General features: G+C 42.6%; 1 protein-coding gene across 2 annotated transcripts in view; it reads right to left on the bottom strand.

Moving 5' to 3' along the window:
* Positions 1-16,625, bottom strand: part of SGCD (sarcoglycan delta) — a 367,194-nt gene that overhangs the window by 325,963 nt on the left and 24,606 nt on the right. For both annotated transcript variants that reach the window (XM_054975881.1, XM_054975882.1), the window contains exon 2: positions 12,417-12,599. In XM_054975881.1, the coding sequence (XP_054831856.1) occupies positions 12,417-12,599 (183 nt within the window). The remainder of the gene's footprint in view (positions 1-12,416; positions 12,600-16,625) is intronic.

The raw sequence follows: 16,625 nt of genomic DNA, 5'->3' as shown, positions 1-16,625 counted from the left end.
TGTGTGTGTGTGTGTGTGTGTGTGTGAACGTTCCCTGCCTCCCCGTGCCCGCCAGGCCTGGCGGCCACTGCCACCAACCACCATTCCTATATCGCTGGAAACAGCGGGGCGCCTCTCGCTTTGGCCTCATCGATTCCCAATTCCAGATCGGAAACGGGACATGATCGTATAGAATCGGTGACCTGGGTTCAGCAGCGGCCCGGATCCAGGAACAGCTTGATCGGTATAGTTTTTTGGATCGTGCCCACCTCTAGTCACCAATATGTGGATGAAACCCAGCTATATCAGTTGATGGATGGCCAGCCTGGTTTGGCCACGGATGTCCTGGAGTGTGCTTTTGAAGCCGTGGCTGGATGGGTGAGGCAAAGTCGGCTGAAGTTAAACCCTGCGAAGATGGAGATCCTGTACTTGAGTTGCGGAAACGTGGATTTGGGACCCCGGTTCCCTGCACTCAATGGGGCGGTACTCACACTGGCTCTGAGAGCTAAGAGTCTGGGGGCGATCTTGGATCTCTCCTTGACAATGGAGGCCCAGATCTCTGCGGTTGCTAAGTCCTCTTTTTTCCAATTTCGACAGACCAAGCAACTTGCCCCTTATCTTTCAGTCCGCGATTTAACTACAGTGGTCGAGGCAATGGTCACCTCTAGTACTGCTGTAACGCACTCTACACAGGGCTTCCCCTGAACCTGATTCAGCTGTTACAGCTGCTGCAGAATCCGGTGGCCTGGGTCATCACAGGAATAATGATGCGTGAGCATATAACGCCAGTATTGCGTCAGCTGCACTGGTTACCAGTGGAGTACCGAGTCAGGTTCAAGGTTTTGATACTAACCTATAAAGCCCTATGCAGACTGGGACCGGTGTATCTGCAGGACCGCCTCCCCATAGGAAGGGGAGGAAACCCCTGGAGAAGCCAGTCTTCCCTCGCAGCTTTATGGCCGGGTGGGGGAGCTTTAAGGGGGGAACCACTTTGCCTGGCCAGACCGGGTCCCAGCCATGCACATGGATGGCTCACACCTGAGGCAGTGGGGGCTCGCCCAGGCAGGTCAGGGTGGAGGTCCAGAAGTGACCGCAGGGCCTGACCTTTACCGCTAGTTAGGCACTTGACGTGTTGATAGTTATGTTGTTATAATTTAATAAAGCGGCCCTTTCGTTCCCAACTCTTGTGTCTGCCTCTTCATTCTGAATGGGGGGCAAATACACATTGCAGTGTACTATAGTTCTATTCTCATATAAAAGTGTTGTAACTGTACTGCACTGTTCTGTTATATTACAGTTCTAATCCCTTTATAAAAATGCCCTCTTGAATGTTTCTGTTTTATACATTCTTTGAAATGTAGGAGCCTTCCTGACACCTAGAGTATATTACAGTGCGTGCAGATTGGATTGGAGTTCAGGACAACTGTATATTTGTTGCTGTTCTAATTTTCCTTCATAACATCATCCACTGTCAGGAGTGCTGCCATTTAACATGCAATGATAGCCAGGGGAAAAGCACCACCTGGACAGGCATCCTGTCAATTTTTTATCATATTTTGCCCCCAGTATGCTGTTATGTTTTAGGGAGTGTCACTTCCAGGTTTTACCCAGAAGCAATATACCAATGCAGAGGCTGGTGACTGTATTTTCTTTATTTTTCTCCCACCACTGTTTGGAGCAGTGGCAGGCAACAGAGATAATTGGCAGGAGATTGCCCACAATAAGAGGGCACATGGCAATTCCATTCCTATCCCTCTGGAGCAGAATGGGGGGGACAATAACAGGAGGGAGGTGAGGCAATCCTACTCTGCACTCTCCTGCCCATGCAAAAGCATCACTGGATGCAAGCCCTAGTCAGAGCTTGCAGTGCATACTACCAGATTTGCTTGAAATGCTACAGGAGAACCAGAGATTAAATGACCAATACAGTATCTCTCCAAACCTTCCTTGCTGTACTGAGTTCACCATGAAGTCTATTTTTGTTTCTTTTTATATACACAAAAATAAAACATGGATGTATTTTTAATGTATCCTCCTGATGTGTAAATGTACAAAATCTGGGATGCTCTAATGTGACAGTCGGGTCCACACAGAATATCTGTCAGAAGATATTAACAAGTTAACAATGAAGAGACATAAATACATGTTGCACATTCTCTGTGCTACAGCACCTTTTTCCCCTTGAAAAGTTACTCCTCCCTCCTCTATTAGTGGGAAGTGAAAAGACATTTTTCAAAACACCTTTCATATTAGCTTCAACACACATCACATGTCAAAACTGTCACAATCTGTTCCAGATATTTTTGTGTGGGCTATATACTTAGTTATGTCATGTGATGCAGCAGCATGTGTAAATATTATAAATGAAACTTACTCCATTCCTCTAGCAATGAACAGCTGAACTATATATACCCAAAGTAGTGGCAACTGTTTAAAACAGGAAATGTCCCTTTAAAACTCTTCTGGTGTAAAGATTTTTCCACTATGGGAGTTCTTTTGGAGGCAATTTTTTTTTTAAAAAAACATACATTAGAATTGGTCATACAGATGGACTTTTCAAGGAAGTTGTATCAACAATGTACTCCTCATAGATTTTTTCCTGAAAAATTAAATATCACTTCCAATCAATATATTTTCAACACTTCCTCTGCACTTTTTGGTCTTTTTAAAAACAACATTAAAAGCATTCCCACAATGTATTTGCTGAAACTGATCCTATCATGACAGGAAAATGTCTAGATTTATTTCTCCACTCCCAAGTAAATCTGCTACTTGTCATGAAAATTCACAGCTCAGCTCCTATCAGACATTGGAAACAAAAAGGAACTAAGAACAACAACAGCAGGGTGAAGGCTCTCTGAAAAGGCAACAGGTGGAGGGGCAGAAGGAGAAAGAGAGCAAGAGAAGGGGAGAAATAACACTCAATATTTAAAACCATTGCTGTTTTCAGTTGGCATATGGGATTCTGAGGAGATTTCCATCAGCCCTTGCAATCAAATGATAAAAGCCTCCTAAAGCAATTCTTAAATTGATTCATCTGATCAGCACTGTGTACTTACATTGTTTGTAACAAAGCAGGACAATCAGTGGCTATTTGATATTAAACCTTCAAACTTCTATAGTGTTATAAACTTGACTTGACAATAAACAACCACCAAATTCAATCAGTTCAGCTGAAGGTTGTTTTCCACCTGCACAAGGCATTTCAGCCAGTGGAAGAAGGGACCAGCTCGGATTCCCACCAATTTCCCACTCCACTGCTGACCCCCACTTTACTCTCACAGTTTGTGGTGGCACTCTGATCCCCAAGAATAGGATTTCATATGCAGTGGGTTGAAACAGAAGTTGGGAAAGTATCTTTCCATGAAAGAAGCTCCATTGATAGTGCTTTGGATCCAAGCCTTTGGATAATTATAACCTTTGAAGCCTGAGTGCAGCTCCCTTATCTTCTGTACATTTTATTTATTCCACTACAAGTTGGACATAAAACTAGGATGGGGGTGGCATTCAACAGGGGCAAACATCATCTACCTTTTGGCAATTTGGTGGCAGGTTGCTGAGAAGGAGCAAAAATATACAACCACAGGCTAGCAGTGCTGGTTTGGAAAGTATTTTTCTTTACTCTTGATTAGCCTTGTTTGCTCTTAGGGATGTCACCACTTACTAAAATCCAATTAGTGGATCAGTAATGTCCAGTGGATCAGTGATATCATCAAGTATCCAAATCAGGTGGCTGTAGAGTGTCATCATATCCATTATGTCATCATGACATCAACTAAGTGATTCCCAATTATTTAATAATATCCATGTAAAAATGTTCCAGGAAGAAAACTCCTGCTCCTCAAAATTCTGAAGCAGCACCAAACTAGCTAACAAGCATCATGTACTACCCAGGGAAAAATATAGCACCATGCAAATATTGCAAATTACCACTATTTTGATGGATGAGACAGACAAGTACAAACAAAAACCTGGCATGGAGTGTTGGACTAGGAACTGGGAGATCTGGGTTTAAATTCTACTCTGCCATGAAGCACATAGGGTGTCCTTGGGCCATTCATATGAGCTCTGCCTAACACACCTCACAGGGTTACTATGGGAATAAAATGAGAAAGCAAAAAGATGCAAGATGGTGGCGTGGACAGCAGTGGACTTGTTAGCCCCTGCCATTTTATTATATTTTTAACTGCTCCCTGCCTTTTTTTGGCAGTGACAATGCATTAAATAACAAATTCAGTACCTATTTACATCCCTACCCCCATATGAGCAACTGCAACTGCAAGGAACAAACAAGGGACAGACAACTAACCTGTGAGATGACTGAGAGTGATGAGAGCGGAGTGGTGAGAGGTGGGGTGGCTTGACACTGAGCCAAGCTACACCTGAACCCCCATGGTGCTGTGATTCTGGTGCCAGCTGCTGCAGTGTAGCAATGCAGCTGGCTGCCCAATTTACTGCCAGTTACCCAATTACCAGATGCTGGGAGGCTTGAGGTTCTCCCAGGCAGAACTGGAGGTTTGGGGCCGGTGTGCTGAAGACGTGGAGGATGGCATCGAGAAGAGGACTGGAGGACGGGAATAGAGTGCCAGATGAGTGCATGTACAGAGGGGAGAGAGTATGCCGTGGAGGACACTGAAGTCACGGAGGTGGCTGGTTGCCTAATTTGCTGCCAGCTACCTAATTGCCCAGATGCTGGGATCTCCATCCCTATACCAGACTAGCCCTCTGGTATACAGAGGAGCTACCACGGATGAAGTGGAAGCTGAGACGGCCTGAGCGAGTGTGGTGGCCTCAATGGAGGCCCTGGTCATGGCAGTTGCTCGGTCTGCTTTTTTTCATTTTCAGCAGGCCAGGCATCTTGCACCCTATCTTTCAACCCATGACCTAACAACAGTGATGCATGCAATGGTCACCTCCAGATTAGATTACTGTACCTCGCTCTACACAGGACTTCCTCTGGGTCTGACCTGGAAATTACAGTGGGTTCAGAATACCAGGGCCAGGGCTTTTTTGGTCTTGGCCCCAACCTGGTGGAACTCTCCATCAGAGGATACCTGGGCCCGCCAAAACTTTACATCTTTTCAGCGGGCCTGCAAGACAGAGATGTTCCTCCAGGCTTATGGTAGAAGCCAGTCTTAGATCCATTTAACAATGCCTCCCTACCAGTCTCTTGTCGAGGGGGAAGGGAGCTATATAGCCATTTGCCCTTCTCATATGTGAAGTTACAGTTTGATATCAACTTGTACCCCCTCTCCCCTGTGTACGGTTGTTAGGGAAGAATGGAGGGGGCTTCCATCTTGGGATTTGGAATGTATGCTTATTGATAACTCTGATTTTAATGTATTTAAATGCTTCCATACTTTGTATTTATTCATAATGTTGTAACCTGCCCTGAGCCCACTTGTGGGGAGGGCAGGTGTCCAGGGGTGAGCTGTCCACACCCCTTGGACTTACCACAGCTGCAACACTTAGTGCCTGTGAAAGGTGTGCTGCCATCACAGCAGGTAGAGAGTGGCAGGATGCCAGTGCCTAGGGGAGCACCAGATGTACAAGAAGGCAGCCGGTGGACTACAGGAGACCCAGGAGCAGCCACAGACAGGCCCCAGACCTCTCCCTGGGTGCTAGGCACTGAGGGGCAAAACATACCAGCTGGAGATACCCCTGACCCTGCACACACACCAGGTGGGGCGGGCAAGCTGGGCGTCAGGCCCACAGAAATGCCGCCTATCCCAGGGATCTACCTGGCCACAAGGGAGAAATGTCTACCAGGACCTCTTGTCTGGAATGGCCCTGCCAGCCCCATCCTCCAAGTAGGAACTAAGGGAAAAGAGAAAGATTGGAACTGGGAAGAGGCACCTGGAAGTCTTCCCAGCTGGCCCAGATCAGCAGCAACCAGCCCCATGGAAGAAGGGAAGAGATCGGAGCAGGAAGAGACACCTGGAAGCCTCCCCAGCTGGCCCAGATCAGGAGCAATCAACCCACAAGAGGAAGGGTAGAGAGCAGGGCAGGAAGCCCTATATAAGGAGGCTCAGTTGAGAGCCAAGGGGTGGAGGGTGTAGGGGCGGCGGCGGCGGCGGCGGCGGCGGCGGCGGCGGCGGCGGCGGCGGCGGCGGCGGCGGCGGCGGCGGCGGCGGGAGAGGGAGAGGGAGAGGGAGAGGGAGAGGGAGAGGGAGAGGGGAGAGGGGAGAGGGGAGAGGAGGAGGAGTTCACTTGGCAAAGGATGGTGCAGGATTGGAGGAAGAGCAGAGGCCAACGAAGGACAGGTCCATAAGGTGGCTGAGAGGGTGCAAGGGTGATGTATACTCCCCTCCTTCCACTCTCCAGGGGCTAATCCCAAGCCTGCTCATGCCCAAGGCCCCTACTGTGGATACCTGCACCCAGAGCTCCGCTGCTACCATGGCAGAACCTGACAGCAGGCTAGAAATTAAATAAATAGACTAATAATAATAATAACAGCAGCAGCAACACAACAATAATAAAACTATGTATGCAACCACAAGTTCCATGAAAGAAGGGAGCAACAAAATATATACTAGAGAGACACCTTGAGTAGGTTCAAACTCTCAGAGAGGTGCCATTTTAATGTTAATAAGATTAAATAAACAAGAAAAAAGGGTTTTTTTGGGGGGGGGGGTTGAGGTTTGGTGGGACTAGACAGTTTTTGAGATAGGATTACAATAAGTGTCCCTATTATAATGTCCCTAAAAAAACTTAGCTAAGAAAACGTCGCCAATGGCAATATTACAAATATGGTAACTACACATGAGGAGGAGGATAATCAGTATCTGCCTAGGGTAAACAATGCCAGAGTAGCCCCCTTCCAGAGTAGCCATGGGCTGAAATTAAAGTGGGCAGAAGCTGCAAAAAGTATATATGAAATCTTTCATGTCACCACTTGCTAATATATAGATACTTTATATTAAAGGGCTGAAGGATCTAGAGGTATCGTGCAGACAAAATTCCATGAATGATACAAAATGACAAGAGGAAGGAGGGATTTCATCAACAGCACATTGGGTTACATAATAATGCAGAACTATGGACTGTAGTGTAGTTGTCTCATGTGAGGTGAATATTTAAATAAAGATGATGGTTCAGTGTGTTGTGCAAATGAATAGATATATAAATATATATTCTTCTGAAAACAGTCAGCAGTAAAACAAAGCGAAGAAATTTATTTTCAGGCTGTTTTCATGTTAGTACACTGGAAGATCAGTCTTCATGGGAGAAGACACAGTAAAAAAAAAAAAAATAGAGTCCAGGCATTTACAGTGCCTTCATAAGAAAAGATACACCCTTCTAAGTACCCTAAAGCAAATGGGCTTAGAAAGGTGTGACACTACTATGGATGGCGCTGTTAGTAGCTGCAAAAGTTGTTTCTTGACATCTATTTATTAGCGAAAGGGGGCATAAAGTATGCCAAAGACATCTGATTCCTTTCGCAATTACACTGATGAAATAGTTTATATCATGAGCTAATTTTAGCCAATTGATTCCAGCTGTTATGAAAAGGGAGGAAAAACTTTAAGCCAAAAGACAGAGCCATTTTTTTCTGATTGATGGGTGAGAGCACAATGAAATAATTTCTTATGCTTAAAGTGGTTCAAAAGAAGTCATTAACGGGGGAAGGGGGGCACTGCCTGAATGATCGTATTTTATTCAAAAGGAGTTTTGAATGAAAAGAATAATTAAAACAAAGCCCATTACTTTAAATAATTATAGAACGTGACCTGGATGAAATTTTTCACATCTTTGAACCATCGTTTCTATTGTGCTAATCACCTAATTTTCTTGCATATTTAAAATATGGCAGGTAGTTTACACAGAAGAGGGAGTAATTATATTAAAAATAACTCTCTCTAATCAACTTTTAAAAGCTCAGTTTTACCTATAAAATAAAGCAAGATGATAGTAGCAGTTGGCATTTCAAAACTGCAAGTCAGCATTCTTTTTAAAAAGTATTTAAAAATGTACTTTGTACAGTAATACAAAAAATTGCAGCACAATCCGATATACAATTTATTTAAAGGCAATTCCACATGACTTCCATGATGAGGCCTGCTCCCATATGACCATGCATAAGACTACAACTGTAATTTATTTTTCTCATCAGATATTTTTAATTTCAGAGTTTGTTTGCAAACTGCATTCAAGATTTGTGATTAATTTCAGGACTTATTTGCTTAAGTTTTACTCTAGGGGTGTGCATTTTGATATATTGAACTGAAACTAAATGGAAAATTAGCTGTTCCAGATCATCTCAGGGATATCTGAAATGAACCAAAACATTTTGGAAATTCTGGAAGTAATGAAAATGTATTTCCTGGAATTTGAGGGATGTTTTTGTTTCATAGAAGCACAGGAGCAGGGGGAGACAGAGAGCTGGCCTTCCAAATAGCAGAGCTTTGCAGGAGTGTAGGAACCCACCCACCAGCCCTGCTGACCATCCACCATTTTCTTACACCAGCCAGGTAAGTTTCCCTTTCTCCAGCTGTAAGCTAACTAACAGCTGTCAGTTGGACAGTAGGCAGGCTTACCATTTGCCCACTGGTGGTGGACAACCTCCCGGGAATTTGCCTAGTTGCTGGCAGGAGGTGGCAATTCCTCCCAGCAATTGCCTGCCACCAGCAGGCAACTCAGGAAAGTGTGCACGGGGCATGCTCCCAGTGGGGTGCAGCAACATCACTTCCTGACAGGCGTGCTCCTGTGCTTTGTGTGTGGCTCATTCTGGACTGTTTGGGCCAATGCTCGTGGCCAATGTCACTTTCCAGAGGTTATATCATTGTGCCTTCTGGGAGCATATACATACAAAGTGCACATGCAAGGAAGCTACAGCAGGTAAGTCCAGTGGTACAGGGGTATGGGAACCCTAGTAGTATCGTGTCCAGGGATCTGGGCCCTTTATGACATATAGGAAGACCTGGCCTCTAGAGCCCATAGGAAACAATGGCCACATTATTTCTAATGACAGAAGACCTGGGCTTCCATCTATTTGACTATGAGCTGTTCATTGGTATCAGCTGTTAAGTGGGAGATTCCAACTAATAGCTGTTTGGCACACCAATTTCTCCCTCCCTCCCTCCCTTCTCTTGCTGCTTATTGGAGGCAATGGGGAAAATTGGAAAAACATTATTCCAAATTTTCAGGAACCCCCCCTCAAAATCCTGAAACAGTAGGAAGCCACTGGATACCTTGGGATAATGAAAAGCATGCCCCACCCTTATCATACGAAAGATCGTGTCAAGAAGTCATCTCCTTGCCTTTCCTATGTAAAAGAATTAATGAATATTCTCAGTTTCTGAGAAAGGTGATGGGAAATGTCATTAAACTTTTAGATTGGTTATAAACATTTCATGTGTAAGTAATTCTAACCGCCGTTCTTTGAAGTGTCCCCTTAAGACAACAATTCTGTACTAATACTGGCCTTCTAATCTTTCCAGATTTAAATGGCTTGCTTTGTACAGCCAGATACAAACAGGACAATAACATTTTTGCTTGTTAGCATAAACTGCTGCACTATCAGTGGAATCTTAAGAACACTTTTCTGGGAGTAAGCACCACTTAATAGACTTTATTATGATTCTGCTTAGGATTTCTTTCTTAGGTCTACTCAGAATCCTACTCAAGCCTATTAAATGGGGCTTATACCCAGGAATGTGTTAATTAATGCACTGTGAGTCCATTAATTTGAGTTTTATGGTAACCTTTCAGAAGAAAATTTGTAGTTCTTATTATAAAACCTGTTTTACTCCTAAGAAAGCATTACTGAAAAAATAAGAACTTGCATGTATGTATTTCTCCCCATTCCACACTTAAATAAATAGAGGAATCTACTTTTGTATTTAAAATACTATTGAATACGAAACATTAAAAAACCATTTCAGTTAACTAAATATAGTGTACACACAGTGCAACTTAGATTTTTTTCCTGGTGTTAAAAAACTTTATCATTGTTAAAAGACTGCATTAGTAAGAAGAAAACTAAGACTTTGGTGCTTCATAGTGTGTTAGACCAATGTAATGTGTCCCTGCACTGGTTTATCACATTAAATGATATTCGGAGACACAGAAATTGCCTATGCCTGAGCATTGTTTGCGAACTCAAATGTATGGCATGCATCTGCCCATATCCCTAAGGATGCCAACTATCCTGATTTTACACTGAGCCACATAACTATATGTGGGTTGGTAAAGCCTAATGGAACAAGACTTAAAATAGCATAAACTGGTTCCCAATTTTTAAAAACAACAATAATCCCCCAGGTTCTACAGTCACACAAAAAAATCATGAAAATACAAAGCTATCCTATCTGAAAAATACTCAAATGGAATGATGCATGAAGAGACGCACCAAGTGATTCTCATTTAATAATACAGTCCAAATACAGAGACCCAATCTTCTCCCTACCTCATGTCTGTTCCCAGAACTGAACTCCACAGAAGGTTAGATACATGCAAAGATTTTGTGCTCTGTTTCACCAGATTAAAAGCCATACACAATTATTTCAGGAAAGATGAACAATATTGACAGTCCTGCATGCTTTCAAGTGTAGCCATTTCAGTATACCTTGGCCATTTTGAGTGCTTCTCCAAAAAGTTTGCTCAACAATTTTAATCCTGCAAAATCTTTCCTAAATAAGATGATTCTTCTTTTTTTCAGGAAAAAAGGAGCATCTTCAACTTCAGGATTTCTAAATCGAGCCTCCCTCCAAAAAATCACATGGCATCATCCAAATCTGTTTAAAATCCAACAATAAAAAATACCATATATATTTTTTAAAAAATATTTATTTTGTTCTTCATTCTGCACTAATCTCTTCTTGACTGGTGTAAGAAGCTGGGCTTCGGAACACCTTTGAGACTTACATGGCCCACAGTTGCCGTTAATCACGGCACAATAGCTGGTGCACCTTTCAACTCATCCAAGCAGTCAAAACAGCTTGAAACCAAGAACATGGTGTCTTATTCTTGCAGATCCCAAAATCATAGCCATGGTGAAGCTCAGGGACTGTTCCATGTTTATAACATCTAGACCACAGTATGTATAGGATTGTCATGGGCTCAGGGTGGGGGTATCCTGAGTGCTGGAATAAACCCATGGGTTGTGATCCAAATATGCAATTTACATATTTGTTAAGAGAGAAAGAGAAAAAAAATATTTTTCTCTAACTGCTAACTGCCAATGACTGAGTACTAGGAAAAATGCAACTCTTTATGACAATCATATAATTATTGCACAGTAATAAAGCCACCTGGAAAAGTCTGAAGAAGTTGGCTTAAAAATATAGTTTACTCTTGAGAGTATTGTTCTATTGGAGCCAAAATATAGTTTAGATTAATTGGTTCTAACATTGTATTTTATTTCATTGCAGAACGTTGACCACTTAGTCTAGATTATGGTTGCCAACCTCCAAGTGGTGGCTGGAGACTTCCCAGAATTACAACTTATCTCCAGGCCACAAAGATAAGTTTCTCTGAAGAAAATAGCTGCTTTGGAGGGTGGGCTCTATGGCACTATATCCTCTTGAGGTCCCTCCTCTTCCTAAACACCAGTAAAGTACAGTTATTTATTTAAACAATCTCTTAAGGGGCTTTCACAACAATACAGTTGGTCACATTAGGTGTTTAGCAGAAGGGAAAGAAAAACGAGAGGATGTAGTACAATACAGATATTCATAAGAATTTTTACAAGATTTAAATAAGAAAATCCTGCCCATAAAACCATCTGGTAGAAGTTGTTTTTACACATTTATTATAGGGTAATATTTCTTAGCAGCTTTTGCTGCTGAAAAAGTTTCATGAGATGATGTGACTACTGTTTTATTCAATGTGGAATAGTATGTAGAGATAAGCTACAAGGGGGGAGGGGTAACACACATTCTCTTTTATTAGATCCAGACTATACTTCCTTATTTAAACAAGTAACCTTGCCACTTCTGCCCTTTAGATTAATTTTGACTTGCAAAAATACTTGCAGGGCACTATTGTTGATTTACACTAACCTCTTTATCTGTGTAAAACTTTACATTATAAGCAGATTTTTTTCAATGGAGAGGAATTTTCTAAAAATGAATCAGTTACAATTAAAGTGCCATCCTAAGCAGAGTTACTTCCTTCTAAGTGTACTGACATCACTGGGCTCAGAAAGATACAACACTGTTTAAGATTGCACTGCCATTCATTAATTGTGCTGGTAACTGGGATTCAGAGTTGCGAAAAAAGGTCTGCGCAAACATTTACATATTAAAAAATCCCACAACCTTTCCCTTTTTTTATTAAGTTATTTTGAATGACATCAAAGATGTTTTCTTAGATAGATGACAGACTTACCATTTTGCACATGAGAGCTGCAAATATTTACAAAAAACCCTGCAGAGTGCCCGTTGTAATCCCCTACCCCAGCCAAAATATATATAGCTTTGGTATCTTATACTTACAATTGTGAAGTTCATAACCTTGAGAATCCAGATGGTCATGGCAAGGTTCACCAGAATTAAAATCATTAGGAGTAGCACAAAGAAATACAGGCACCTCTTCCGCCAGCCATAAATCCCTACTTTGTAGACATGTCCTTCTGAGCTCTGCATGGTGTTCCTGTGTGCGTACTGTTCCTGAGACATCTGGAACATAAAGGTATACATTAAGCTGTAGGATAAACCAGACAACTGGAAAGATCATGCTCACATTGTACAGCATTGTAAAAATACCTGCTGTACAAAACTATTTCCTATGGTTTGCTGCTGTATTGCTTCTCTGGTTACTTTATATAGCAATGAATAATAATGGAGGTCTATTATATACATTTTGAAACACGCACACACACACAAATTTCCCATGAAGGCTGATCTCCAATGGCCCTCTTAGCAGCTCCAGGTTTTTGCAAGGCAGGCACTCCAGGGCCCTCAAAATCCAGAGGGGAAAATTTTGCATGCGTTTTGTGAAAGAAGTTGAGTTCAGCACTTTATTTTGAAGATGCAATATTACATCTCTGAAGCTTTAATTCACACACACACACAAAATCTTCTCAAATGAAATTATTCCTAAGTGCTGCCAAGGAAAGGGCACAAAAAGGAGGCATTTGGGATTCTTTCCCTGAAGCAAGCTTAATATGCAACGTTACTGTAGTTTCTCCTACGCAATCAAATAACTGCCAAAAGATTCAGGTACTCTGCAGTTGTTCTTACAGAACATCATTATTTGGCAAAGCAAACCTATGCTTATCTCAGAATAATGATGCTGTTGCAGAGCATATGCAAGGAAGTAAAAAAAAAAAAGGCTTGATGAATGATCTTTGCTGTATGAAATATAGTGTAGTATAGTAGCCAGGAGGAGTCCAAACGCTGCCTTGGACCCTAAGGTGCCAGTCTGTCAGTGCAGCAGAACTTACTACAATGGGACAGCCTTTCTATTAACGCGCTGTACATTTCATACATCAAAATAAGGGCAGTTTCGCCCATAGGCCTGAATCATATACCTTCTTTCTGCTGTGTTCCTCTTTGTTCTCTGCAAAGGCACTTCTCCACTGTGGAGTACATACTTCTGGCATTAGGCATGGGTCTTGCTCTTTCATGGAGCTTATGTTCTCCAGCACACAACCTGCAATAAAGGTGCACTTCCAGATATACCTGAGCTTAAATTAAAACCATTTTAGCTGTCCCAGGTCTTCCTAAGGATACCTGAAATGACCCCAAACACTCCCAAAATCCCAGTAGTAATTATAATTTATCTCCCAGATTTGGGAGTGTTTTAAGAGGCACAGGAGTAGTGAAGGAGAAAGAGGAAGTTCCCCTGCCAAACAGCTCTTTGGTGGTAAGTGGTAAAACGGTCTACTTGCCATTAGAAAAGAATGGTCTTATAAAATTTAAAGGGCCATCACACAGCCAAACAACTGGGGGAACACTCTAAATAATCGACAGTACATATGGTCTCCAGGGGTCCAGGTCTACCATATGGTGAAAAAATGTCCCTTTAAACATGTTTGAATGCCTGCAGCAGGACTGAAAATAGTGTCTCTTTAAAGTTCAAAGGGACATTCTTTTCAGCACATGGTAGATTTGACCTCTGAAAAACAGAGAATTTAAAGGGACATTATTTTCAGCAGCAGGTAGACCTTGATCCAAACCTTGGACTCCAGGTCTATCGCCTCTGGAGACCAGGTGTATCTGTTACTCATTGTTTACAGAAACTTGTAGCTGTTTGAAGACATGTGGCCTTTAAATGTTGCAGGGACTCCAAAGTTTTCTGGCCAGGTCTTCCCATAGAAAATAATGACCCTTCAAAATATAAAGGACAGATGCACCACCAAGTTACTGTTTACCAGGGATTGCTTCCTCTTTTTCTCTCTCCTTTCTCTTCCTGTTGCCTTGGGGAGAGAAATAACACCAAAAGTATTCTTTTTAATTTCAAGTCATTTTTTAAAGAGGAGAGTAAGTGGAAATAAGATATAAGATCCAAGCCATGAACTTTTCCCTATCATCATATATATAAACATTAAGGTTCCATGTAACAGATAACCTACCATTTCAGTGCTATAAGTGAGGCTGGTGGTTCACCTTAACTTCTGATACCACCGTGCACAAAAAATTATGTTGCTCTAAGGACAAATATACTATTTATTTTCCAATCAGTGCAGGGTAGATTATTGCACAGTAAATGACTAGCAGGAGGAGATCATGCTTTAGTATATAGAGTATGCCCAGTGAACATGCTGTGGTATATGTGGCGCACCTGTCTAATCAAGATAGGGAATCATGTAACAGTGGGCAAAATCAGCTATGTTGGAATTCTATACTTGCCTGGTTTATTTTTTATATATTTTTACTTCATTTATACTCTATATGTGGACCTAAAGCAGCTTACATCATTCTCCTTGTGATGAACTCAGCTTTACACGCTGAGATTCCTAGTCAGAAGGTTATGATTGACAGGTTTCCTCCCCACTTGTGGCTGGCCTGGAATGGCAGCTGGGGATGGAATGTTGGGGGAAGCTGTCAGTTGGGAGTGAGAAGGAGAGTTGGAACCTGGCTTTTGACCAGTGAGGGTCAGCCAGAAAGACCTCTGTGATTTGTGAAGCACTGTTAGTCCTAGGACTAAAGTGGGGAAAACCAGTACTAATCCCTACTGAGACTAAATAGATCTGGGAAGTACAAAGGGCCAAGGAAGGAGGTAGCAAGGAGTCTCCCCTTCAGTGCCAGGACCAGGATTATAGTTCACAGCTATAACACCTGCCCAGGATCTGGGAAGGGTCTGTCTCTGTGGAGTCACCCTAAGTCTGGAGAGGAGGGGAAAGAGTGCTGTGTTTGTGTTGAAGGATATAAAGTGAAACATCTGTGAAGCAGTGTGTGCCTCTAAAAGCAGCCAGTAACCAAATGTGTTGTGCCTCACACCAGAGGTTGTACCCAAACCTTTCTGTCATTATGTTTAAACACCTGCCTACCTGCCTCTTGAGTTCAACTTCTGTTAATAAACCTTCAGTTACATTTTTGAACCTTCCCAAGCCTTGTGTGCCAGTTTCTGATCAAGGGAAGTGCAAACCCCTGATCTGTCCCCTATTAAGACTTGGCTGGGTAATCAAATTGTAATATTCATAAGGGTGGGACAAAGAAGAACGTTGAAGCTCAATATCAACCACGTTACCAAAGGCTGCCCAGCCCAGTATACAGCTTCATAAGCTTACAGAGGAGGAGGTTTTACCTCAGGGTAGGGGAAGGTCAGTCCAAGCCTGAGTTTGAAGTGGATTTGTGGCACTCCTCTCCATTTTATCCTCATAAAAACCTTATGAGCTAGGTTAGACTGAGTGTGTGTGACAGGCCCAAGGTCAACCAGCGACTTCCATAGCAGAGTGGGTATTCAAACCCAGTCCAAGATCCTAGTCCAACACTAATCACTACACTATACTGGCTCTCATATTACTCTCTGTGTATATTACTGCCACTTTCCAAGGAGCTCTGGGAACTGTAGCATGTGAAGATTGACATAGGATTTTTTTAAAAAAATAAATAAAAATAAACTACAATTCCCAGGATTCTTTGGGGACAGGCATGACAACATTAGTGATATAAAATATACAGGTGTTTAATGCAGTTAAGCTCTCAGACTCCTGGGAGGAGAGAAACTACACCTTACAGTCATTTGCATACTGTAGCTGATCTGATTATACATTAATTACAGATCTGACTATGTAATAGTATTTCTACCATTACTTAATACTATTGAGTGACTGACGTGCAGACCAATCTGATTAGTTTTTAACAAGCCCCTCTCCTCTCCTCACTTGTTATGGCAACAAATCTGCAGGAATAAAATTAAGATGCTTGAAACATCTGCATGATTATCTGCTAGTGCTGCCTGGTCCTCTGGTGGGGGCAGGGGATGCCCTGCTCCCACCCTCTGCCCCCCCCCCACTCACCTGGCCAGCAGAAGGAAAAAGCAGAGAAACAGGCCTTCTGGGTGCACTCCCAGGGCACTGCAAAAATGTCACTCTCTGGTAGGGTTTCCAGGTCCCCCAACTCCCCCAGCAGGAGATCAGGGGCCTGGCACTTATTGTCCTGTGTTCTTGTTTGCGTGCATGCACAGCATGTGTGCACACTCCCAGCTTGCACGATGATGTCTCTTCTGGGTAGTGATATCATCACATGGGCCAAGGG

This window comes from Eublepharis macularius, chromosome 4 (genome assembly GCF_028583425.1).
Source record: "Eublepharis macularius isolate TG4126 chromosome 4, MPM_Emac_v1.0, whole genome shotgun sequence".
NCBI classification, from domain to species: domain Eukaryota; kingdom Metazoa; phylum Chordata; class Lepidosauria; order Squamata; family Eublepharidae; genus Eublepharis; species Eublepharis macularius.
This window is presented reverse-complemented; position numbering and strand designations above follow the sequence as displayed.